Here is a 23,423-nt window from a genome sequence, read left to right as displayed (position 1 = left end):
GTGCTCCAGACGGTCTCGGAGCTTGTAAGGGCAGGGCAGGGAAGTGAGGCAGTTGCGACTGGCTCCGGGCCGGAAGAGTGGACATCGGTAGACGGGCAGAACGGGCAGGTCTGGATTAGACTGGATTAGACTGGATTAGACTGGATGAGACTGGAGGAGACTGGAGCAGACTGGAGCAGACTGGATGAGACTGGATTAGACTGGTCCAGGGTGACCACAGCAATGGGAGAGCCCGGCTCGCTGGGAGCACACATTTCATCCCGTCGCGCGGCCTTATAGGCTGGGATGTAGCTGCGTGTTGTCGCAGCATGCTGATTTGCCTGAATTCACCAAATATGAGAGCCCTTTTTGTCCAATTCCTATAACTATCCTATCCTACCCATCGTGTCCATCGTCCTCCATGGCCGACCCCTCCCACTCCACTTAGTTCCAGCCACTGCTCGGACCAAACTTCGCACAAAACGGGGCCTTTAGTCAGTCCGTCAGAGACTCGCCCTCACGCCCTCCTCCTTCACCACCTTCCCCCTCTTCTTTTCTAACCCTGCTCTTTTGCGTCATTTCTTGTCGGAGCTTCCGCCTCGTCCTTTTCTCGTGGCCTTCCGCGCCGACTTCGTGCCCCTCCTGGTCCTCTCCCCTCCCTTTCTCCTCGCGAACCCTCCAATCCCTGAACCCCTCCCCTCCCCCCCCTCCGACTCCTCCACCGACCACCCCTTGCTCCGACCGCACCCGATTCCCATCTGCCCGCCATGTCGGGGAAAATGACATTGTACAAGTTGGTGGTGCTGGGAGATGGAGGCGTTGGAAAGACGGCCCTTACGATCCAGGTTGGTTCCGTGAAAAACCCCCCCCCCCCCCCCCCCGATCCCCCGACCGGATCATCAACAGAACCCGGACCGCACCACAACGCGACCACGGCGTACTGAGGGCTCAATATACCCAAAAAAAAAAAAGAAACCAAAATCCATCACTAACCCTCGTTCGCCCCACTATAGCTATGCCTGAACCACTTCGTCGAAACGTACGACCCGACCATCGAAGACTCCTACCGCAAACAGGTCGTCATCGACCAACAGTCATGCATGCTCGAGGTGCTGGACACGGCGGGCCAGGAAGAATACACCGCACTGCGGGACCAGTGGATCCGGGACGGTGAAGGCTTCGTGCTGGTGTACAGCATCACGTCGCGCGCCTCCTTCTCGCGGATCACCAAGTTCTACAACCAGATCAAGATGGTCAAGGAGTCCGCCAGCTCCAGCTCCCCCTCCGGCCCGAGCTATCTGGGCTCCTCCATGAACCACACCGCCGGCGGCTCACCCCTGCCCGTCCCCGTGATGCTGGTCGGCAACAAGAGCGACAAGGCCGTGGAGCGCGCCGTCTCCGCGCAGGAGGGCCAGGCCCTAGCCAAGGAGCTGGGCTGTGAATTTGTCGAGGCCTCTGCGAAGAACTGCATCAATGTTGAGAAGGCTTTCTACGATGTTGTCCGCATGCTGCGCCAGCAGCGTCAACACTCACAGAACGCGAAGGGCCGCGGGGGTGGTGCCGCGGGCTTCTCGGGTCACCGGGACCGCGATGCGGGCCCCGAATATCCCAAGTCGTTCCGTCCGGATCGTCGACATCGCAGTCGTCTCCAGTGTGTTCTCCTGTGATCGGCCGGGTCCGTCCAGGAAAGGAAGTTCTCTGTCCTGTGGTTTTTGGTTTTTTTCTCTTTTTTTTTTTTTTTTTTTTTTTTTGGCTAGCTTGCCTTGCTTCCCATCGCGATGGCAGTCCGCTTCATTTCCCCTCTTGTGATCGCTTCATTTCCTTTTTCCTTCTTGTTTCCTTTTTTGGTCTCCGGGTGCATTTGGAAGGGGTGGTTCTGTCTTTTGGTTTACGACCTCGTTCGGCGTCGGCGGCCCTTTTCCTCGCAACAACCTCACAACCTCACTCCACTTCCTCGACTCAACCCGCACGATCCTCTATACCCACTTTCCCTTTCGCTCGACATCGCCCCGCCCGAGAAGGCCTCACACCTCTCGCCACCACGATCTCGCGTCCAGTGCCCGCATGTCTCAGCACTTTTGGGAATGCGGGTCAGACCACCTTCGCTCATTGGTGTCGTGGTCGGCCATGGCATCTACCACAGCATCCACCACAGCTCGCACAATTGCCACCCCCCCCCCCCCCCCCATCTATGTGGCCTGTGCAGGGGTGTGTTGCCTGAGCAGGGACGAGCAGATGCTGCTGCGATCGTTACGTGGGCCATGGATCGTAGCAGGGCCGGCATTGCATATCATTGGAGCAACCCGACGCCACTCGCAGAGAAGAACGGGGAGGGAAAACACACAACTTCCCAGGCGACAAAGCCAGAAGATCGCAGTCGCGCATTAGCAGGCATTTCGATATGATACCCTACGACTGAGCTTGTTCTTTTATTTTCATCTTTTTTCTATTTTGATTTGACTACTACCACCATTATTTTTTCTCCCTCCTGATATCATCTCTGGGCTATTTCTACCGCCACTCTTCTGCGTATATAGACCCATACAGAATTAGAACCCCCATTGCTTGGCTCCGGGGCAAGTTGAATTATCGATGATAGCAGGAACGGTTATGGTAGCTGGCTAGACAACGGGGAGCCAGGCCGGTTATTAGAGTGACGGAGTAGAGCAGGCCGGATCGAGCCGCCCACCCAACCAGGTGACGCCGTCGTGAGATGTAAGCTTAGCGTTCAGCCTCACTCTCCACCCTCGCAGGACTCAACGACCACTTAACCTCGCGCCCTCTTTTAGGCCCCTCGGAGCCGATCCATTGAAGAAAGCAGGCCACGTCGATCCTGCACTCCCCCAACACCCTCGAACACCTCGTCCCTCTGCGCTGGTCTGGCTGAAACACATGTACCCGTCGGGAACCGCTATGTGGGGAATGCACGGACTCCCTCGGGTCCCCAGTCCCTCCCCCGCATTCTGCGTCCGCCTCTGCGAGCTCGTCTCTGGGTCTGCCCGGTTGAACATGCACTACTTGTTTGTTCTAGTCTCAAACTTACTCCCTTTTGACTTAGCTAGCTCAAAGGCGCAAATCCCGACATCCCTACACCCATCCGTTCCCCCGACCCTCCCGCCTCCTTGTGAGCCTGAGACCTGGACCTCGGGTAGCATGTCCGGAGATATAAGCCAGGGGGGTATAGCTCGAACCTGTCCGTGACAGCCCGTCGTTCTGGACTGGTCAAACCGCCGAGTCGACTCGACTTTACTCTATCCCCGCGTCAGCTCCCCCACACCCCATCCAAGCCTACCGCCAACCCAACCCACATCCACCCTACGGAAATCCAATGCCGCCACACCCCCAACAATCCGCCCACGCCCACTCGCTCGCCGACCCAGAGTCCTTCTGGGCCGAGCCTGCCTCGCGGCTCCACTGGCACAAAACCCCGTCACGCGCTCTGTCCCGACGCACTAAGACCCTGCCCAGTGGCGCGCAGCACGAGCATTGGTCATGGTTCCCGGACGGGGAGATCTCCACGTCGTACAACTGCGTCGACCGCCATGTGCATGCCGGCCATGGCGAGGATATTGCGCTTATCTGGGAGTCGCCCGTCACCGAGACTGTCGAAAAGTATACGTATGCGCGCCTGTTGGATGAGGTTGAAGTGCTGGCGGGCGTGTTGAGGGAGGAAGGGGTTAGGAAGGGCGATGTCGTTATTATCTACAGTATGTGACCGCTGGTGGCGGAAGCATGGCCTCTGCTTGTTTCTCTTCCAATACCGTGATGCCTGTCAATTCCATCCACCCTAGCCTACCCTACACTGCCCTGCCCTGCCCTGCCCTGCCCTGCCCAGCTGAAGCTGCAGCTGGTTCCTAGCTACAGCTCTAGCTATAGTTTCCCCTGTGGCAGAACCAACAACACCACAGAATATGCCATGCGATACCCTGCTTTACCACACACCACATCACCATGACACTAACACACCGCCACAGTGCCCATGATCCCGGCCGCGCTCATCGCCGCGCTAGCCATAACCCGCCTAGGCGCCATCCACGCCGCCGTCTTCGGCGGCTTCGCCGCACAGTCGCTAGCGCAGCGCATCGAAGCCGCCCGGCCACGCGCCATCATGACCGCTTCGTGCGGGATCGAAGGGTCCAAGGGCGCTATCGCATACCGGCCGCTCGTCGAGGGCGCTGTGCAAGCCAGCAGCTTCAAGCCGGACAAGGTGCTCGTCTGGCAGCGCGACCAGCTGCGCTGGAATAATCCAGACAAGCTCGGTGGCCAGCGCAACTGGCAGCGGCTGGTGAAGAGCGCGCGCATGCGCGGTGTGCGCGCGGGGCCTGTGCCGGTGAAAAGCACCGACGGGCTATATATCATCTACACCAGTGGTACGTACCCGTCTCGTCTCTCACCCCGTCTCTCCTTCCTGGTACCTCACTCCTAGACCCTGCGTATTCCTTTTCCTTTCGTATCATGTAGATCTAGATCCTGGGCGGCCGCAATTAACACCACCCAGGTACAACCGGCTCGCCCAAAGGCGTGCTCCGCGAAGCAGGCGGCCACGCCGTCGGCCTGGACCTCTCCATCCGCACACTCTTCAACATCACCGGCCCCGGCGACACGATGTTCTGCGCCTCGGACATCGGCTGGGTCGTCGGGCACTCGTATATCCTCTACGCACCACTGCTCGTCGGCGCCACGACAGTCCTCTATGAGGGCAAGCCCGTCGGCACTCCGGACGCAGGTGCCTTCTGGCGCATCGTTGAGAAGCACCGCGTCAACGCCCTGTTCACCGCACCCACTGCGATGCGCGCCATCCGCAAGGACGATCCAACTGACGCGTTGTTCAAGGATATTGGTGCTCGCGGCGGGCTGCGGAGTCTGCGCGCGCTGTTTCTCGCCGGGGAGCGTAGCGAGCCCAGTATCGTGAAAGCATACCAGGATCTCCTATCCGAGTATGCCGCGCGTGGCGCAATGGTCGTTGATAACTGGTGGTCATCTGAGTCCGGCTCCCCGATGACAGGCCTAGCGCTGAACGCGAGCTCGAAGCCCGCCCACAACCGCACCCAGCCGCCTACACCCCCGCTCCCCATCCGCCCCGGCTCCGCCGGCCTCCCCATGCCAGGCTTCGACGTCCGAATCGTGAATGACTCCGGCACCGAAGTCCCACCCGGAACAATGGGAAACATTGTGCTAGCCGCACCATTAGCGCCCACCGCATTCACCAATCTCTTCGGCGACGACGAGCGCTTCTACCGCGGCTATTTCGCGCGTTTCGCCGGGCGCTGGGTGGATACCGGGGATGCGGGAATGATCGATCGTGACGGGTATGTGCATGTGATGTCGCGCAGTGACGATATTATCAATGTTGCGGCGCATAGATTTAGTACGGGCGCTATTGAGCAGGCTATTCTGTCGCATCCGCGCGTTGGGGAGGCATGTGTTGTGGGCATCCCGGATGCGTTGAAGGGCCATTTACCTTTCGCTTTCGTGCAGTTGCGCGATGCTGCGGCTGGTGGAGGTGCACTTGCCGGTGAGCGGGATCTACCCGCGGCCGTGCCAGATGCGCTCTTTAGGGAGATTAATGCCCTTGTTCGCGAGCAGATTGGGGCTATTGCGTCGCTGGGTGGTGTGATTCAGGGTCGCGGGATGATTCCTAAGACGAGGAGTGGGAAGACGCTTAGGCGGGTGTTGAGGGCGTTGGTGGAGAATGGGGTTGAGGGGAGGTTTGAGGATGAGGTTGGTGTGCCGCCGACTGTTGAAGATGTGGCTGTTGTGGAGGTTGCGAGGGGGAGGATTCGGGAGTTCTTTTTGGGCAAAGGGGTTCGGGCGAAGCTTTAGGTGGAAAAAGTAGACTGGTTGGGATTGAGATTGTTGGGGCTGAACGGGGCTAGTGGGATAGTTGGGATCGATAGAGTCTACAAATCTTATGTTGACATCGTTTGAGAGCGTACAGTGAGAGTTGGGTAGGATTGCATGATAACTAGCTCTCAGGTGATGTTGACCATGCCTCCTAGTTATCCGGTTCCTCGTGCGGGTATGCAGGAGCTTTATAAAGGAGGGACTGATGAGACTGCCGATTCGGACCGCATTGTACTGCTATGTCACGAGAAAAACCGCACTTGCCATACTCCCATACTCTAGATGAGGCTCGTCCAATATTATGTATTCTTCGCCATAGGTAGCTTAAAAAATTCTGAAATCCTGGCATGCATCAAGGGTGACTGCTGGCGTGCTTGGTTGACTGTCTATCTGACACTCCGTATCATCTTCTGTCTGTATCGGTTGAGCCTGCATGGCGGGCACCTGTATGTACCTATGCTGTATGGCTCCAGGCCTTCCGGCTCTAGGCTGTTTGGCTGTAGGCTGTATGGCTGTAGGCTGTATGGCTGTAGGCTCTATGATCATAGGCTGTATGGCTCTAGGGGTTGCCATTGGGGTGGAAAAGGATGACTCGCCTCGCAGTGTGGGGGGCAAATGCATAGACGGAACAGGCTCCTCCTTACAATGCTCAATGTAGCATTGCCAGAAGTCCTTCCAGCCAGGTGTCGTAAGCCGACAACACGGGCAGGAGAGTGGACAGGGAAGCGGGTTCTTCCGCACTTCAATCTCGTCCCACGCCGCGGCTTCATGGTGGTGTTCATTGCAGTGCTGCAGAATCTTGTCACACCGGTACTTCATGTAGTCACACCCCGCTTTGGGGCAGAAGTACTCGCACTCGTGGAGGTGGCGATCATTGACATGACGCTTCAAGGTAGATTTGCTTTGGCTTGTGAAGCTACAATCCAGACAACGGAACCAAGATTCTGTCCTGTCGATATTACGGATTTCCTCCGGATGCTTGCCAGGGACGCTCGGCCCAGGAACCCTGTGGGCGCTGGAAATTGATAAGGGTCTGTTGCCAAAGGAGTGATCGCGACTGAGGTTTTGAGGTTCTGGCGGTAATGGTACAGGATCAATCTCCGCCATCCACTCGTTTGCATTGAATGATGTCGCAAGAGATTCAGAGCGTATGAGATCTCGAGGAGGCACGTCGTATATTTGCCCCATAGATTTAGCTTCGGCAACTGGACTCCATAGACTTTTGGGAAATTCCTGCAAAGGCAACCCAGGAGGTATAGAATTGGGGCGTGCCACACCTAGCTGCGCGGAGATGGTCTCCTTTGATTTGCCAAACTCAAAAAATTCAGATTGCAGCATTGGAATACTGAGATCTTGATGGCCCGGATCCATACCGGGTTCAGGGCCTCCTGTACCGAAGGGATTAATCACGCTCACCTCGATCGCATTGTCTGATGTGTCATCAGTCGAGTCCCTGTCGCTGCTACCACCTCCGTTTCTCGGAGCGCATGCCAGCGAGATTTCCTCCAGGTGTTGTCCAACGTGAGTGGTGTACTCTTTCCACGTTTGCCAACCAGCCTGTGGGCACAACGCACACTTGTGATACTTGAAATTTGGAATCAAGTTGTTCTCTTCAGCTTCTGAGATTGCAGCTGTCAGACGATGCCCAGCCAATGTGATGTCGCCGTGGCTTGTAATTAAATGATGGACAAATGATTCTTGAGTGCTGGTGGTGGTATTGCACCTAAAACAGCGCCATTGCACTTGAGTAAAATGCTTGTTGAACTCGTGATCTTCCCATAGCTTGCGGGTTGGGAAGGTCTTCGGTGCATCTTTGCACTCTTCATGTGTGCAGAGATACGACTGCAAGTTCCCGAAATCATGCATTCTACTCAGTTAGTTATGTTGCAGTTTCATGCTACCGGGCTCATTCAAAAACATACTTCCAGTCAACCCGGTTTCGCATGGAAGAGACAAGTCCAGAATCATGAATCTGGGAATAAGGATTCAAAAGGGTGCGAGCGTCACGATTCGCAATATGGTCCTCTTCAGACGGTTCTTCTTCCTCTTCTGCTTGCGCTCCGATGCGGACGGACCTTTCCCAATTAGCCTCTGCCAGTCGCTTTACAAGAAGAGCTGGCGCGCTTGGAAATCTGTTTCGAGATTAGCTGAGGAGAAGAAAAATGCAGAGTAACACTAACCGGTCTCGGATGCGCATGGCAAATGGCTGTGCATTGTGCGATATATGAAAATCATTTTCAAAGAGAGTAGATTCTGGTTCTACTTGACGTTGCACAAATAGAATATGCTTCTCTATCACGGGTGCGAGATCCATCAAGCAGCTGATATAGCAGTGGAGTCGTCCAAAGCGATTCTGTTCGCGTTCGGTGGTTGACGACGAGTCGTCAGATGCTTCATCATCCGAAGACGAATTAGACCCGTCTTCGTCAGAAAGCATGAGCGTGGCCTTCTCTAATTGAGTCTTAAGTTCCCGTGCGAGATGTCGTACGGGGCTGCGCTCATTCTGTGCATTGGTGGTGTTTCCCTCACAACCCGCGAAGTAGGGCATCAGAATATTGCCGACGCCTTTCAAATTCTCGACCACGTTGGTCCTTAAATGGCCCGACTGTCCCAAAAGGACGTCAAGCTGACCAGGAGGAAAGTTTTCCTCCCACAGCCGAATATTTGCTACATCTTTTTTGAAGGTGTTTCTTTGCGGGCCAAGCAATGTTAGTCGAAGCCGTGATCTCCATAGATGGACCAGAGCGGTTGAGCAGGTTTGGTATAGCGTTTCGACGAAGCCAACGTTTGGATCCTGAGTGCTGTGAATGAGTCTGGCCATAGCCCAGAGAGCATGCAGTTCCCTTGTTTCCTTGGTTCCTCCGTGGTTTTCTTGGCGATGGATGGAAGATTCTGCCCAGTGTCAGAAGGCGTGAGGCAGTGCGACCCTTGGAGGGGCTAAATATGCAAGTTCGTAAAGCGGCTAGCTTACAAGCCGAACGATGCTGACTGGTGTGGCTGACTGGTGAGGCTGACCCCGCCCCATTCAACTCGCACGTAATTTCCTAGAGATGCCCCTTTTTCGCAGGCATCTATCCTTTCATTCTGTTGACACACAGCCATGACGATGACAGACCCGTTGCCGCCGAAACACCGACGGGATTTTGCTGTCGCGATTATCTGCGCGCTACAGTTGGAAGCCGATGCTGCAGGGACCCTTTTCGACCATTTCTGGGACGAACATGGCGATCAATACGGGAAGGCCTCGGGAGATCAAAACGCATATCGGACGGGGGTAATCGGCAATCATAATGTCGTCCTTGCATACATGCCCGGCATCGGAAAAGGCTATGCAGCCAGCGTCGCAGCAGGCTTCCGATCCAGCTTTCCAGGTATCCGACTTGCGTTGATTGTTGGTGTCTGCGGAGGAGTGCCAAGTGGAGCCGACGAGGGGATATTCCTTGGTGATATAGTAATCAGCGACAATATCGTGCTATACGACTTGGGCAGAAGATTGCCGGGGGGTTTCGCCGCAAGGAGACAGCAGCCGACTCTGCTGTGAATATCGAAGTACGAGCCTTCCTGCACAAGCTGAAAAGTCGAAAAGGCCGTGAATATTTACTCGATAAGACCCATCATCACCTCACTACCTTGCAGAAGCGAAGTAGCGATTATCGCTGCCCAGCAAGAGAGCTAGATCGACTTTTTGAGGCGACCTATCATCATATGCATCATAGTCCCTCGAGATGTAGGAAATGCAAAAAGAACGAATATTGCAACAAGGCTCACCAGGCCACATGTGAGACGTTGAAATGTGACGAGAAGAGATTGGTCGTTCGTTCACGCCCATCCCAAGGTGGGCTCAATATCCACTTCGGAGGCATAGCCTCAGGAGACATGGTTATGAAGTCTGGCATAGACCGAGACAGAATTGCTGCCGAGGAGAATGTGATTGCGTTTGAGATGGAGGGTGCGGGCGTCTGTACCAACTTGCCTTGCATTGTCGTGAAAGGAGTGTGCGACTATGCTGACAGTCATAAGGATAAAGTATGGCAGAAATACACGGCTGGAGCAGCTGCGGCATGTATGAGGTCACTTCTGGAACAGTGGGCAACTGTTGATCAGCCTGAAGGAAGTGAACAGCGCAAGGAACTATTTCACGATTATCTGCCTTCTCTCGTGGATAATATATCCGAAGCAGCATCCTCACAATCAGCTCACGGGGATGAAGGATACCATTCACAAAATAATATTGATGCCAGCGACGGCGACATACTCCAAGGTAATTCTTGTCCTTCTAAGCTAGTTGACCCTAGTCTGACCGTTACAGTTCTGCCGACAATTGAACTAAGCTTCAAGAATGTACTTGCATGTTTCAAACAATTCCGAAAGCATTTACCCCGAGATGTCGATCTCAGAAGCACGTTGAAAACCCAACGCGTCGTCTTCTCGAGCAATGTGGAAATGCTGTCGTCAGATACTTCCGATTCTGTCAAAGATTTCCTCGGATCATCGAAAAAGATTTGCTTGGAGGTAACTCTAGCAATCCGAACAAAGCTCGAAGAAATTGAATCCATGACAAGGCGTCTTCCTGCTGCTATGAAGGAGAAAAGACAGCCCAGGAGTGCTGCAGACACGCTGAAAGTAAGACACCTACAGAGATTTTCTCACCTCCTTCCCGCTAATCAATCGTATATTCAGGACGCTGTAGAAGACCTAAAATCCCTGGTTCGGGTTTTTGCTTCTTCGATCCTCCCACACAAACAGCCTCAGCTATCGGAAAAGTTGACAATACCCGGGACCCTCCAAGCTCGCCGCGAGTTTCAGCACTTCCGCATTGTGCAGCAAGCGGCTTGCAGCCTCTATGATGCCTTTGGAACTGCTTGTGATACACATAATGTCCACAAAGTGCATCTATCCCTCCAACCAGATCTTGATGGAACCTCAACCCGTGTACGATTTAATGTAGCCTTTATCCAGCATCAATTGACGCTGGGGAACGCAATCTGGATTAACGTCGAATCAACCATCAAGTCTCCTGGGACGAGCTCCGAACTGGGGTCCACCCTACTCCCAGAGGGCTCCGCTTCTCTCAAACGACCAAGACAACTTGAAGAAACACAATATCCACCGAAGATTCGTAAACATGTACAGTTCCAGCTTTTATCCGGCCCTTCATTGGCGCCATGGCCGGAAGAACCCATCGCCACAATACCAAATCTCTATCTGCAAAGGAATTTCTGTACCCTGGTCAAGAGGTCCTTACGGCTGCGAGAATGCAATGGTTGCATTGGGCTGCTTGGGGAAAACGAGATATGTAAACACTTGGCGTATATCGGAAACCAGACCAACAGCACGGCCACAGCTGCATCACTCACTGAGTTGATATTAAAGTCATCAACTGACACCACAAAACACATGGGTCTCTACCAGCGCGTCCGGTTAGCGAGATACCTTGCCACCGCTGTTCTCTACTATCATGCTACGCCGTGGCTCAACAAAGCATGGCGCAGCGACGATGTTCATTTTTTCGGAAGCCATGATTCCTTACTTCGGCACGCCCAAAACGTCCTACCATATATGACTACAACGATTCAAGCACCAAACTCCTCTATGCAGGCTCAGTCCCAGTTTTCCGATTACCATTACTTTATCCGTAACCCCGTTCTCTTTGGGCTGGGTATCATGCTCCTCGAACTCGCATACCAAGCTCCCCTCGGATCCCTCCAGGAACCGGTCGACCTCGAGAAAGGAACAACACCGGGTTTTGCAGAGTATTTCACGGCCCACAGATTGGTAGAAGATAGCTACCGTATGGTGAGTAAGAGCTTTAAAACGATTATCAAGAAATGTCTACACTGCGACTTTGGGCATGATAGTGATTTCACCAGCCCTGCGCTTCAAAAAGCTTTCTACCATGATGTTATTGGTGGTCTTGAGAACTTGGAGAGAGTTTTCCAAGAATTGCAGCTTGATGATCCGGAACCTGGTACATAGTAATTAAGTGAATAAATACACTAACCTATTCCACCTTATTACTATACTTCCTGCTTTTTTCTAATCAGAGTCCAGTAGTCGCCCATCTACTAGCGGTTCAGTTCTCTTAACTCTTATGTGAAAAAGGGCAGGAATGATTGACGAAATCAGCAGGAGCCGGGCAATGCAGCTCACGGAACACTGGCATTTGTAGTGTATCGTCGAATACTTTCGCTTCATGGTAATAACTCCTTCAATGTTTGAGTCTCTATCTATTCCTGTGTATATAATCTCGAATTCCCAAGTGAATTTGAATATGATATCTACACTGGATTGTAGTTTAAACTTTTCCAAAATCATGCCTTCTGAATATCATTCAAGTAAGATGTCACCCTCTCAACCAGAATCCGCCGAGGCTCTGCTTGATCCGGGTCACTGAGCGCATGAGATGCATTAGGAATGACCATACTACGATGATCCCAGAAGTCACGCCCGTCAGCATTAATAGCCTTCTGCCACCGCTTCAGCAGACCTTCCTTATTCACCCACGGAGGAACAGACTGGTCGCGACCGGAGTACATCACCAATAACTTCTGATTCAACAGCCCCCGCGTTCCCACCATTCCAAAGGTCTCCTTCAATCGTGCGTCACTCAGATCTGAGCTGAACAAGTCATCCTCCGAGGGCTTCTCGGGACTGTCGGGACTAACCAGGCTCAGGAACCGCCGGCTGCTAACGGGCGCCGTGGGTGGATACCCAATGCGGCCTGTCACTGACAGCGGCACAATAGTATCCACTGACTCATTATCCTCGTACGTATCGCGCTTCGCATCCTCCACGGCCTTGTTATACAGCTCCCGCATCGCCGCAGGGCTATCCCTCGCAGTGCCGCACTTCACAACCCACAAAATCCCCTCCCGGTCCGACACAGGTGCCTGCATGATCGCACCGTCAACCGGCGTCCGCAAAATCGGCTCCCAGCACTTGTCGAAGATCGGGTGCGCTGGCCGTGGGTTCGGGCAGTTGATGTAGTGCATCACGTCCTGACTGCCCGTTGAGTGGCCCATGATGACCACTTTGCCGACCCCATAGTGCGGCTCCTTGTACTCGCGGATGTACTCTACTGTCTGCGCGATCTCGTCGATGTCGGTGCCGAGCCGGCCCATGCCCCAGCCGCCGTACGAGGAGGACAGAATCAAGTTGAACACAGTCCATTCCGTGGAGTCAAGGGCACGTACGATGTCGCTGAGGTACTCAACGGAGCCAAGGCCGTCACCCAGACCGCCTACGAAGACGAGGGTGTGTGGTTTGTGGGGCGCGCCACGGGTGTATTCGAAGGAGACGAGGTTGGCGGTCTGTGCAAGGGATGGGAGGTTGGTTAGCTCCTAGTTTTTCACGTTGGTCTGAGAGCTATGGAGATCAAGTACAATGTGGTGCAGGATTCCAGCCTGGCCTCGAGCCAGCGAGGTGAGAATTTTGATTTCCATTGCGTGCAAGTGGTGTGGTTGTCGGCAGTCAATCTGGGGTACGGGGAGATTTTGAAGCTGAGCTTTCCCACGTCAGATCAGATAAAACCCCATCAGATAAGCCGCTGCAAGGGCGGCCGAAGCCCGGCGTGAGGGCGGTGTTATGTAAGGCCATGTGTGAAATTAGGGCTTGTGCAGGGTTACCGTCCTAATGCAGTGTATATTACGCGTACTGTCACATTCCCAGGAGCTACTGTACTGTAGAATACGACTCAATGCATAAGAATGAGTTCACTTAAGCACACGGGATTATACGTCCCTTGTTCTTTTCTTCAGTTAAGACACCTTTCTATGAACTATCAAGAAATTACTAGATACAACAGAAAAGGAAAAGATACAAGTTATCCTATCCTCAATTCGCAGCAGCAGGGTCGCTCACAAGCCCCTCCATCGCACACGCCAACTCATCCAACCTGGCCTGCCAGAACTCCAACCTCATTTCATCACCCGCAATACCCACATATGTATTCCCGCCCTCGGTGTATGACACCACGCGCGTCGGGTTGGGCGGCTCCAGGTGCGGATTCGTATAGTCCACACAGGCCTCAGTACCAGCGAATGGGATCTTGTCAAAGTACTCAATATCGTGGTGGTGCACGATTGAAGAGAAGAACGGAATCGTCGGCGACCAGCTCGTGCAATTGTCTGAGATCTCCTGGAAGCCAAGCGTTGCGTGCCGGCTGCCCTCGAGGAACTGGTCACGGACACTGCCGAGCAGCTCCTTCGCGGTCCAGTCTGGCTGGAATTTGACTCGGAGTGGCATGTATTGGTAGCAGGGACCCATGATATTGTCCACGCCGGGGAGGTCGACTGTGCGGCCGGAGACTACGCCACCAAAAGTGATGTCGTCTGCGCCGAGGTGTTGGGCCAGCACGCGGGCCCAGCTTGCGGTGAGGAGCGTGGCCATTGTGATGTCTGGGGACCGAGCGGAAACGTCAACGACCTTTTTGATGAACTTGGGCTTGCTCTCTGGTTGCGGTGGTTGGAGGGACGTCAGCCATGACCCCTGCAGGATGTTGCGCCAGTATTGAATGTTCTCGATCCTTGATTCGGCTTGGTACTGGATGAAGTTTGAGAACGGCACCGAGGGGAAGACCTCCCGTTTGGAGTAATGCAGCTCGAGTTGGCGAAGGACTTCAGGGAATGAAATGCCATCATACTGTGCGTGTGAGATCCGGATCATAATGCCGGTCTCGTCAGTGCCATTGATAACAAAGAGATGCATGAAAGACGCTCCAAATTTGAACAAGTCGTCGACTTCGATATCTGCTTCCGCTATCTCCCTGCAGGCTTCTTTGACAGGTTTCTCTGTGTTGTGCTCTGATACCGACACCTTTAAGCTCTTCAATACCACTTGCAGGATGCGATTGTCATCCTTGACGAAAACAGTTCGCAAAATCGGATGGGCTGAAACAACTTTGTTAAAGTTATCTACCAGCATTGTCGTATCAACGTCCTTGAAATACAGCATATTGTATTGGATGGCACTCCGGGGGGCATAAACAGACGCCTCCACGTCGCGTTCCTGCGGATCTGTGGCAGGAAGAACATCCTCAATAGCTGAGCTTGCATCAAGTAGCGCAGGCCTAACTTTATCAGTCAAGAACATCTCAACATCTCTAGCATTCAGCAGCGAGAAAGGATGATATTTCTTGACAGGACGATGACCATTCACGGAAGCATCCTTGAGGGCACTAGCCATATCACGTAGTTGCATATTGCGGAAAATATCCGTCACGGACAAGTGATAGCCCTCCAAGCGCAGCGCCGACACAAGCTTCATCGCCATGATAGAATCACCACCCAGGCGGAAGAAGTTATCATCCAAAGTCAATTTATCTTCCTCCATGCTGAGAAATTTGGCCCATATAGAGCGAAGCGCCCGCTCCCTTGTTGTCATCTGCTTCATGCCCCTCCCAGTATGCAAATTCATGAACGCCGTGCGCAGGTGGAGCAGGACCTCTTGAGTAACAGTTAACGCCATCGCCTTCAGGGCTTCAACATCGACCTGATCGCGGAGAAAGGGGATTTTTTGGAACGGTATGTAAGCGGACGGAATCATGTATGGTGGTAGAACATCGGCGAGCTTCTTGTTGAGGCCAACAATAGACTCAGCGAGCTCGGCAGAAATGACATTTGATAGCAGCCCAGCGTTTTCTGCATCGAGACCAAGATCCACCATTGATCCATTCTTTGAGGTAGCCTCGCTCACGAATGCGACCAGGGTTGGCGATTGGGTATCCTTGCCCTTCGGCACAATAAGCTGGCTGGCGGCGTTGGTGTTCGTGGGGAGCCAGTTGCGAAGCTGGAGGTCGATGGCAGTGAGATCCATGAGGTGACCATTGACTCTTCGGAGGCTCTCCTTGCGGCCCATGAAGACCAGCGACTTATCATCGGCGTACTTCACAAGATCACCTGTTTGGTAGAGCTTCTGGTTTTGGCATTGACCGTTGCCTATCCCTTGGACAAGCCACTTGGGAGCATCCAAATTTGCCGCATCGCCGACGCCTTCCAACAGTAGCTCGCCGACAGTTCCAATTGGCATGAGCTGGCTGGGATTGGCGGGATGGACGATCCATGGAATGAATCTTGTCGGGTATCTATCTCCGATAGTCAGCCCTTTTGCCTCTTCAAGAGCAAGACTAAAGTCATCTGGTGTCGCATCTTGAGCTGCGCCTTTGTTGGTCCGCCAGATCTCCTCGCGTTCTTGCTCTCCCAGGCACGTAATACTGCTCAGCTGAGCAGTTTCATTGCCGCAAAGCTGGGACACAACATATTCGAGCTGCGCCAGTACACGGTGCATCTGCGGCTCGGTGATGAGCTTTGAGTCAAAGCTCGCAGTAACTTCGAAGCCATCCTGACGCAGGGAGCACGCGAGCATCAGCGGGTATGAGTTGAAACGAAGAGCCTCGTGCGCAGCATCTTCCACTCGGAAACGCGGCAATTCATCTTCCGATTGATCAGGCACCTCAGCCGGACGGGGCTGAATGACAAGACCCATCTTGACCTCACAGGCCAGCTGTGCATCGCCACTCACCCGGCGGATATTCTGCATTCCGAGATGCTCGTGTGCAGCTCGCACGAGACCCTGCTCTTGGATGGCTTGCAAGAACTCCTGCACGGGAGCCGATCGATCGATCCGCACGCGCACGGGTACCGTTGCGATCATGGGGCCTTCGATTTGCTCAACGCCTGGGATGCGGAGTGTGCGCCCGGCAAAGGTCTCACCGAATACGACATCGTCACTCATCGTATACTGGGAAGCGACTAGCGCCCATGCTGCACGGATAAGGGTTGCAGTCGTGATGCTGGAGCGAGTCGACTGCTGAACGGAAATGAGGCGCTGTGCGAGGGCGTTTGGCTCGGGGATATACATTCGTGATGGCAGGGCAGGGAACTGAGGACCAGCGGCGCCTTGTAGCTGCACACGCCAGTAGTCCTTCGAGGACTCGCGCGCGGGGTCGACGAGGTATTGGATAAAGTGTTTGAACTCGGCGGGACGAGATATTGGAATTTTTGGTACGCGCTCCTGGCGTGTTCGATGATCAGATCGGTGGACCAGCCATCGTAAATTGCGTGGTGAATGGTCCAGACAAAGTAGATCTTGCTGACCGAATCATCGTAGACGATAGAATATCGACTCAATGGCATATTGACAGACATGGGGGTCTTCTGGTCTTCTTCCAAGAATTGGTTCAAGCTGCGATTTATGGTTTGCCACGTCAGGGATGCGCTGGTAACAACCTGCATGAAGCCGTGTTCCCTGAACTCAACGACTCGAGTGCGTAGAATTGCACTGTCTTTGATGACGATACTCCATGCCTCTCTCAGTCTTTCAGCTGTCTCCTGGTTGGGAATTTCGGCAACGCGCTGAGCAACGTAGCTTTCCGCAGATCGAGCAGAAAACGCCATTAGAATTTCCTGGAGTGGAGTGCAGGGGTAGATATCTTCGATCGCAGCCTGCTCCACGCCACATCGAGTAGCTGCCTCTATGCGAGCAGCATCCTGATTCCAGGCCGAGCCAATCATCGAAAACGGAAGAACCTCGACCTGCGAGTCTGCATCCGCTTTCTGCATCGACTTGGCCATCTCCGATAGCACGGGGAAACTGAAGATATCTGCGACAGTTAACAAGAAGCCTTGCTCGCGTACTGCCGGTACCATCTTCATCGCCAGAACAGAGTCGCCGCCAAGGATGAAGAAGTTGTGGGTCGTGCTCACTTGGTCTGCGCTCAGCCCAAGCAGACGACACCAGATCTCGTGAAGGCAAACTTCAGTCTCCAAGCTAGGCTTCTGGCTCTCGGCGGGGGAGGATTCAGAGCTGCCGGATTTCAGAGTCAATTGCGATCCGAATGTACGCAGAGACTTTCGGTCTGTCTTTCCTGAGACAAGCATCGGCATCCGGTTGATACCAACATACACCGATGGGACCATGTAGATCGGTAGCGCCTTGGACAGATCCTCATTGAGGTCTGACATTTTCTCGCGAATGCCTGCCGAAAACTGGATCTCATGCAGCTCATCCTCCTTGTTGCCTTCGGACCTTTTGGCAGTGGGATCCGCAATGAAAGCCAGTAGCATCGACTCCGTGCTCCGACCCTGAGGTGCGATGACTTCGACTGCTACGTCAGTGCCCCCTGGAAGCAGGCGTCGGAGATGGTGTTCGATCTCGCCCAGCTCAACTCGCTGCCCGCGAAGTTTGACTTGTGTGTCTTTGCGACCAACGAACACAAACCCGCGCTCGCCGTCGGGATCGTAGCGCACCAGATCGCCCGTCTTATACAGCCGGCCCTTGCGACCTGGTACGCCTCCGCCACCCGCCACCAGCCATTCGGGGTCTTCAATAAATGCTGCTGCTGTCTTTTCGGGATCACCCAAGTAGCCCTGGCCCACAATAGGGCCTTCCACAAGAAGTTCGCCAACCGCACCAATAGGCATCAGTCGGTTGTGATCCTCGGGGTCAACCAGCCAAATAACGCATCCGTTACCCGGGCCAATACTCACGTAGGGTTTACCAGCCGCGCTGGAATTGATCGTGCAGCCAACAGTGCACTCGGACGGGCCATATCCAATCACAATCCGGGTATGCTGGCCCCATTCAGACACGTCGCCAACAGAACACGACTCTCCACCGAGGCCCAGACTGTGCAGGGAGGGGATAATATCCGCAATCAAGATGCGGGCAACTGAAGGAGTCATGTTGGACATGGTGACCCCCATCCGACGAATCACACCGCTGAGATCATTGAGTCGGTCGTCGTCGGAGGGGATACAGAGACATCCGCCTCGAAGCAGTGTGCAGAGCATACTATCTACACTCACGTCGAATGCATAAGACGCGAAATCGAGCACTCGCGACTCCGTGGTGTACCCGACCGCTGCGCTTCGTGCGATCGCACTTGTGGTATATGTGGTATGGTTGATGATCACGCCTTTCGGCTTGCCAGTGCTTCCAGATGTGAAGATCAGATAAAGAATGGAATCTGTCGGCACTACCGGGAGCTCGCGCTGCGTCGTCTTAGCTGCTTGTTTGGCGAGCTCGTCTAGCGTATCTTGTGCGATGACGACGGTTTTGGCGCCAGGAGCGATCTTGGGACCGAAGGGGCCATGTGTCTTAGACGTTACAATGAGCAAGGCGCTGACCTGCTCTGCAATGGTCTGGCGTCTTTCAAGCGGCTGGCTGGGATCCATCAGAACAAAGGCGCCGCCTGCCTTGATCACGCCCATCACGGCGACAATGGTCCACCGAGACTTCTCGAAACAGATTGGCACAATTTGGCCTACTTGCAGGCCGAGGCCCACAAGGTGGCGTGCAAGGTCAGTTGAGTATCGTCCAACCTCTTCATACGTCAGATTTCCATCCCAGGAGCAGATCGCCTGTGCTGTTGGTTGTTTCTGCACTTGTTCCGATATTAAATCCTGGATACCGGTGTCCGCGGCGGGAGGAAGAGCCTTGTTCCAGCGCCAAATTTCGGATCGGTCGAGCTCGCCTAGCTTCAGAACTGTCGAGATGGTATTCGACATATCGGACATAACAGTATTGAGGATTTCGACCAGCGCGTGTGCATAGTGTGTCGCGATGTATTCGGCGCCGAGGGGCTCGCGCCAGCAGGGCCGCAGCCACAAATGACTATGAGACATGGTCGCTTGAAGCTGGATATTACCCTATCATAACTTGCGCATCAGTTACTGGCTCTCTAACCGATTCAACTAGGGTGCTGCTATCTTACCCATGCCATTCCACCCCCGAGCGCATCGCCGTCGCTGACTCGCGCGCTACTGGGCAAGTCGCTTGGGGCGCATTCATCATTAAAGAATACGACCGCATTATCCAGCGCAATCAGCTTCCCCGCCTGGATCTGCTGCCGATATGATCGCACACCCTCGAGTGCGACCGAGATGGCATCGGCCGCATCGCACGCTATGCTCGCCGTGCTGAAGTCGAAGGTGACATCCGCGGCCGTACCGTTGCGCCCCCAGGTAAGCTGGACCTGATTGCCATTACTATAGCGATAGAGCAGCAACGCCCAGGCCAGCAATAGCAGATCAACCTCTTGCCCGTGGTACTCGCTTGCCCGCACGAGTGGCACGTCGAAGCGGACAAATCTGGCTAGTCTCTTCGGTGCCGCACGCTCCGTGGAGAGAATGGCTCCCGAAGCCATGGCGAGGTCCTCGTAGGCGTGTCCAACGGTATGAGTGGTTCAGAGAGGAGCTAACGATTGATGTGTTTTGCAACATCGAAAAGCATTCTGCGCCTTTTCTCTCTGCTGCTTCGGAAACTGGCCCCTCCGCTGGGTTGCTTTTCTCGAACGCGAGATCGGGGACTACAGCGCCCTGAGACCCACCGGTGGTGGGCTCGGGTGTGTCATGGCTTGCATCTGACGAAAAAGCAACGAATTATGGAATCTACCGTGTCTTCCCTAACGCAGGACCAATGGGTCCGTCCACCAGGTGGTAGACCTCGCGGATTCGGGTATCTGCTGTATCGTTGATACTGTAGTGTCCGTATCGTTATTACATACATATCGGTAATCGTGAGAAATACGCTAGTAAGTAATATACTCTGGAATGAACTGGCCGTATAAGCGTAATTTAAAGGGCCCCGCTGGGTATTGAAGTTGGAAGTAGATTGCCCTCCCATTGCGTAGACGGCTCCACTTACGGCGATCATCTTTTGCAGAGCGCTCAGTACGGTATACTGGGGTTTCTGATGTATCGTATGTAGAATGGAACACGAGACAGACAAGAGAAAGCGAGACAACCAAAAAAAAAAAAAGAGAAAAAAAAAAGAAAAAAGGGAAGCATCATTGTGAAGAACCGCCGTAGCCTTGCCAAATATCCAAGCTTTGCCATGGTGTCTGCCCAGCGATCGGCGAATCTTAGCCGGCCCAGGGCCTTGACTGCTCCTTGGCATATCCCAAAATTTATCTCCAGAAGTGGACAACCTGAGAATTTCAAAGTGGGCTGTCGAAACAATATTACCTGGTCGCTTTTTCCCATCTGATAATCTCACTGTACTCCCTTCCGGGCTCCATATCAGATGGTTTCAGCCAAGGCCCTATTCCCCTCCGCGGTAGGTCCGAGTGATGATCAACGCCACGAACTGCCGCTCGTCGTGCTACTCCGCTTAGTGAAAGGCTGTAGGCCCACATGGGTATGGAAATCCTGAGATTTGTGTCAGCAACGCGCAATAGAATGGAACATTGCTTGCGAAGTCGGCTGGCGCTGCCCCACGGAGCGTTCCGGGACTTGAGCCTAGATCTGAGCATTCGGCTCAAGCCGCAGTTCTTTTTTTTGGCTATAACGCTGGCCAAGACAATCCTCGCGAGTAGCTTCACAAACTTAACTTTGCACCCTTACACATCTCCAAAATGGCATCGCCTTCTCAGCAATTGGCGCCTATCCGGATTCGCCTGCCGCATCCATATTTGACGACATACCACCTGCTGCCCTCCGGCAAGGTTCAGAATGGGAATCAGCTCCTCCAAATACGCAAGTCTAGCGAGGGTGAAGCCCAGCCGTTTCCCCAAGAGCTGCAGAATGATCAGCTCTTCTTCAGCACACTTCAGCCCGTGAACCCTGACACGGCGGTTCCGGACTCCAACAACACAGCTTGGGCCCGCGCCCAGCGCAGTCCAACTTCGATCTGCACATGGAAGGGCTCTTCCGCACCAACAGTCGGCCAGGTGTGGCTGTTCCTCTACGCCACCTTCACCGTGAAAGAGCAGATCGAGACATTCCGTCTGCAGCTCCGGGGTCCCAACGCTGACGCTTTGGCGCATGCCCTCCGCCTGTCGATGGTAGCAACCGACCACCCGCTACCCGTCAGCAGCAGCACAAAATACCAGCCCACCCCCAACGAGCTCCTCATCCTGCGCAGCGCCTTCTGGCAAGGCTGTGCCTCTCCCCTAGGCGCACAGCCCATCTGGCTGCCCAGCTGGAGCACCGGCGCCGCCGTCCCGCTGCTCGACTACAGCATGACCTCTACGGAGACCATGTACCGCCGTCACCCACGGCGTCATCCCAAGCCCACGCCCGGCTCGGTCGTCTACAGTCGGTACATCCCTTTCCTGGACGAGCACTTCTCCCTCATTGCGCTAGACTACCGCAACCCCGCGCACCTCAACCTGTTCCACACGTGGCAGAATGATCCACGCGTCGCAAAGGGCTGGCAGGAAACCGGCTCCCTCGACGAGCACCGCAAGTACCTGCAGCGGCAGGACGAGGACCCCCACACGCTGACCGTGCTGGGCCGCTTCAACGACACGATATTCTCCTACTACGAGATCTTCTGGGCGAAGGAGGATAACATCGGCGCGCACTATGCCAGCAGCGATTTTGACCGCGGTCGTCACACGCTTGTGGGCAATGATGCGTTCCGCGGCCCGCACCGTGTCATGGCGTGGTGGCCAAGTATGATCCATTATTGTTTCTTAGATGATCATCGCACCGAGAATGTTATTGGGGAGCCCATGTCGACGAATGATAAGGTACATATGTATGATTACACTTTTGGCTTGCATCAGGATCAATTGCTGGATTTGCCGCATAAGAGGGCAAGTCTCGTTAAGGTTACGAGGGAGCGATTCTTCCAGCTTTGTCCGTTCGATCAGGGGACGCCGCATATTGCAGGGACGGGGTTGGCTTTTAAGCCGCGGTTATAATTGCTTATGATCAGCGGTTTGGAATGCGATTGAATGAATACATCTGTCTTAATATTTACTAGGTCAATTCCATTTGAAGTTTGAGAGTAGGGATGCTTATAGGTGGAACGCTGCGCCGGATACTTTTTTCGCCATGCGGCTGTCTTGCATTTATTACGCCGTGGTATTGCGTATTTCCCGGGTTCCTCTAATTTTGTGAAGCCTTTCGTATAAGCTTGGGTGCAGTGTACCCACTCGACTACGCAGTCTGGTCCACGCACATGTCCGGAGCGCCTGAAACAATTGGCATGCCGCACCTGGCATTAATAACTTGCGGTAATATCCATCTGCATGTAAGCTGCAGGCCGAGCCGGAACCCCGTTGGCATAGAAGGGATAAGAAAAATCGCGGAAAATCTTTCCCTCGAATGAGAGACCCACCTCCTTGAACTTGAATCCGCTTTTGAATGAGACCAATTGTGGATTAGGGCGCAATTAGGCCTGGTGTGGGTCTATTGGCCAGGAAATGACCGTGTTATCCAGATGGCTTCGGGTTGAGTTTTAATCTGATAAAAATAAGACTTTTATCAGATTAATCAGATTATCTAGCCGTGCGTTTTCGTAAATGCGCCCGTACCGCCACTGCCGGTGTATGTACTGTACTGAGTGCTGTATGTATGTAATAACCAGGTGTAAATTACCCCACTACCCACCGTCCGAGGAGCCTGGCTGAATCTCAATTACTTCCACGGGGGGGTAGGATAGTGTCACAGCAAGCTGATACTGTATAGCCTAGTATGCAGAGAGACGAATGACATCAAGCGGAATCAATTGGGATGCATAAGATTGATTGATTCAACAGAAAAACAGGGGGCAACAGCCCTGCTAAAATAGCCCCTGAGACACACCGCTATTCGCTGTGTCTCCGTTACTCAGCTACAGCAAGGCTCTCTTTGCTGTCCCGTAGACTAATTACA

General features: G+C 53.9%; 7 protein-coding genes across 7 annotated transcripts; 4 read left to right on the top strand and 3 right to left on the bottom strand.

The window, feature by feature from the left end:
- Positions 1 to 746: 746 nt before the first annotated feature.
- rasB (Ras small monomeric GTPase RasB) lies at positions 747 to 1,646 on the top strand (the record flags this gene model as incomplete). Its single annotated transcript, XM_056692400.1, has 2 exons — positions 747 to 824; positions 993 to 1,646. The coding sequence occupies 2 exons, from the start codon at positions 747 to 749 to the stop codon at positions 1,644 to 1,646; spliced, it is 732 nt and encodes a 243-aa protein (XP_056538357.1).
- A 1,661-nt stretch (positions 1,647 to 3,307) lies between these two features.
- On the top strand, positions 3,308 to 5,802 carry N7482_010275 (putative acyl-CoA synthetase; the record flags this gene model as incomplete). The annotated part of the gene is made up of 3 exons (XM_056692399.1): positions 3,308 to 3,686; positions 3,954 to 4,349; positions 4,478 to 5,802. 3 exons carry the CDS (start codon positions 3,308 to 3,310, stop codon positions 5,800 to 5,802), a joined length of 2,100 nt encoding a protein of 699 aa, XP_056538356.1.
- A 345-nt stretch (positions 5,803 to 6,147) lies between these two features.
- On the bottom strand, positions 6,148 to 8,644 carry N7482_010274 (uncharacterized protein; the record flags this gene model as incomplete). The annotated part of the gene is made up of 3 exons (XM_056692398.1): positions 6,148 to 7,690; positions 7,746 to 7,955; positions 8,004 to 8,644. 3 exons carry the CDS (start codon positions 8,642 to 8,644, stop codon positions 6,148 to 6,150), a joined length of 2,394 nt encoding a protein of 797 aa, XP_056538355.1.
- A 279-nt stretch (positions 8,645 to 8,923) lies between these two features.
- On the top strand, positions 8,924 to 11,799 carry N7482_010273 (5'-methylthioadenosine/S-adenosylhomocysteine nucleosidase family protein; the record flags this gene model as incomplete). The annotated part of the gene is made up of 4 exons (XM_056692397.1): positions 8,924 to 9,274; positions 9,313 to 10,084; positions 10,133 to 10,446; positions 10,504 to 11,799. The coding sequence occupies 4 exons, from the start codon at positions 8,924 to 8,926 to the stop codon at positions 11,797 to 11,799; spliced, it is 2,733 nt and encodes a 910-aa protein (XP_056538354.1).
- A 335-nt stretch (positions 11,800 to 12,134) lies between these two features.
- N7482_010272 (uncharacterized protein) lies at positions 12,135 to 13,265 on the bottom strand (the record flags this gene model as incomplete). The annotated part of the gene is made up of 2 exons (XM_056692396.1): positions 12,135 to 13,133; positions 13,206 to 13,265. The coding sequence occupies 2 exons, from the start codon at positions 13,263 to 13,265 to the stop codon at positions 12,135 to 12,137; spliced, it is 1,059 nt and encodes a 352-aa protein (XP_056538353.1).
- Positions 13,266 to 13,656: 391 nt separating this feature from the next.
- Positions 13,657 to 19,966, bottom strand: N7482_010271 (uncharacterized protein; the record flags this gene model as incomplete). The annotated part of the gene is made up of 3 exons (XM_056692395.1): positions 13,657 to 16,794; positions 16,917 to 19,469; positions 19,535 to 19,966. The coding sequence occupies 3 exons, from the start codon at positions 19,964 to 19,966 to the stop codon at positions 13,657 to 13,659; spliced, it is 6,123 nt and encodes a 2,040-aa protein (XP_056538352.1).
- Positions 19,967 to 21,175: 1,209 nt separating this feature from the next.
- Positions 21,176 to 22,468, top strand: N7482_010270 (GNAT family N-acetyltransferase; the record flags this gene model as incomplete). The annotated part of the gene is made up of 1 exon (XM_056692394.1): positions 21,176 to 22,468. The coding sequence occupies one exon, from the start codon at positions 21,176 to 21,178 to the stop codon at positions 22,466 to 22,468; it is 1,293 nt and encodes a 430-aa protein (XP_056538351.1).
- Positions 22,469 to 23,423: the final 955 nt, after the last annotated feature.

The sequence above is a fragment of the Penicillium canariense genome (assembly GCF_028826845.1).
Source record: "Penicillium canariense strain IBT 26290 chromosome Unknown utg000008l_segment0_segment0, whole genome shotgun sequence".
Lineage (NCBI taxonomy): Eukaryota > Fungi > Ascomycota > Eurotiomycetes > Eurotiales > Aspergillaceae > Penicillium > Penicillium canariense.
This window is presented reverse-complemented; position numbering and strand designations above follow the sequence as displayed.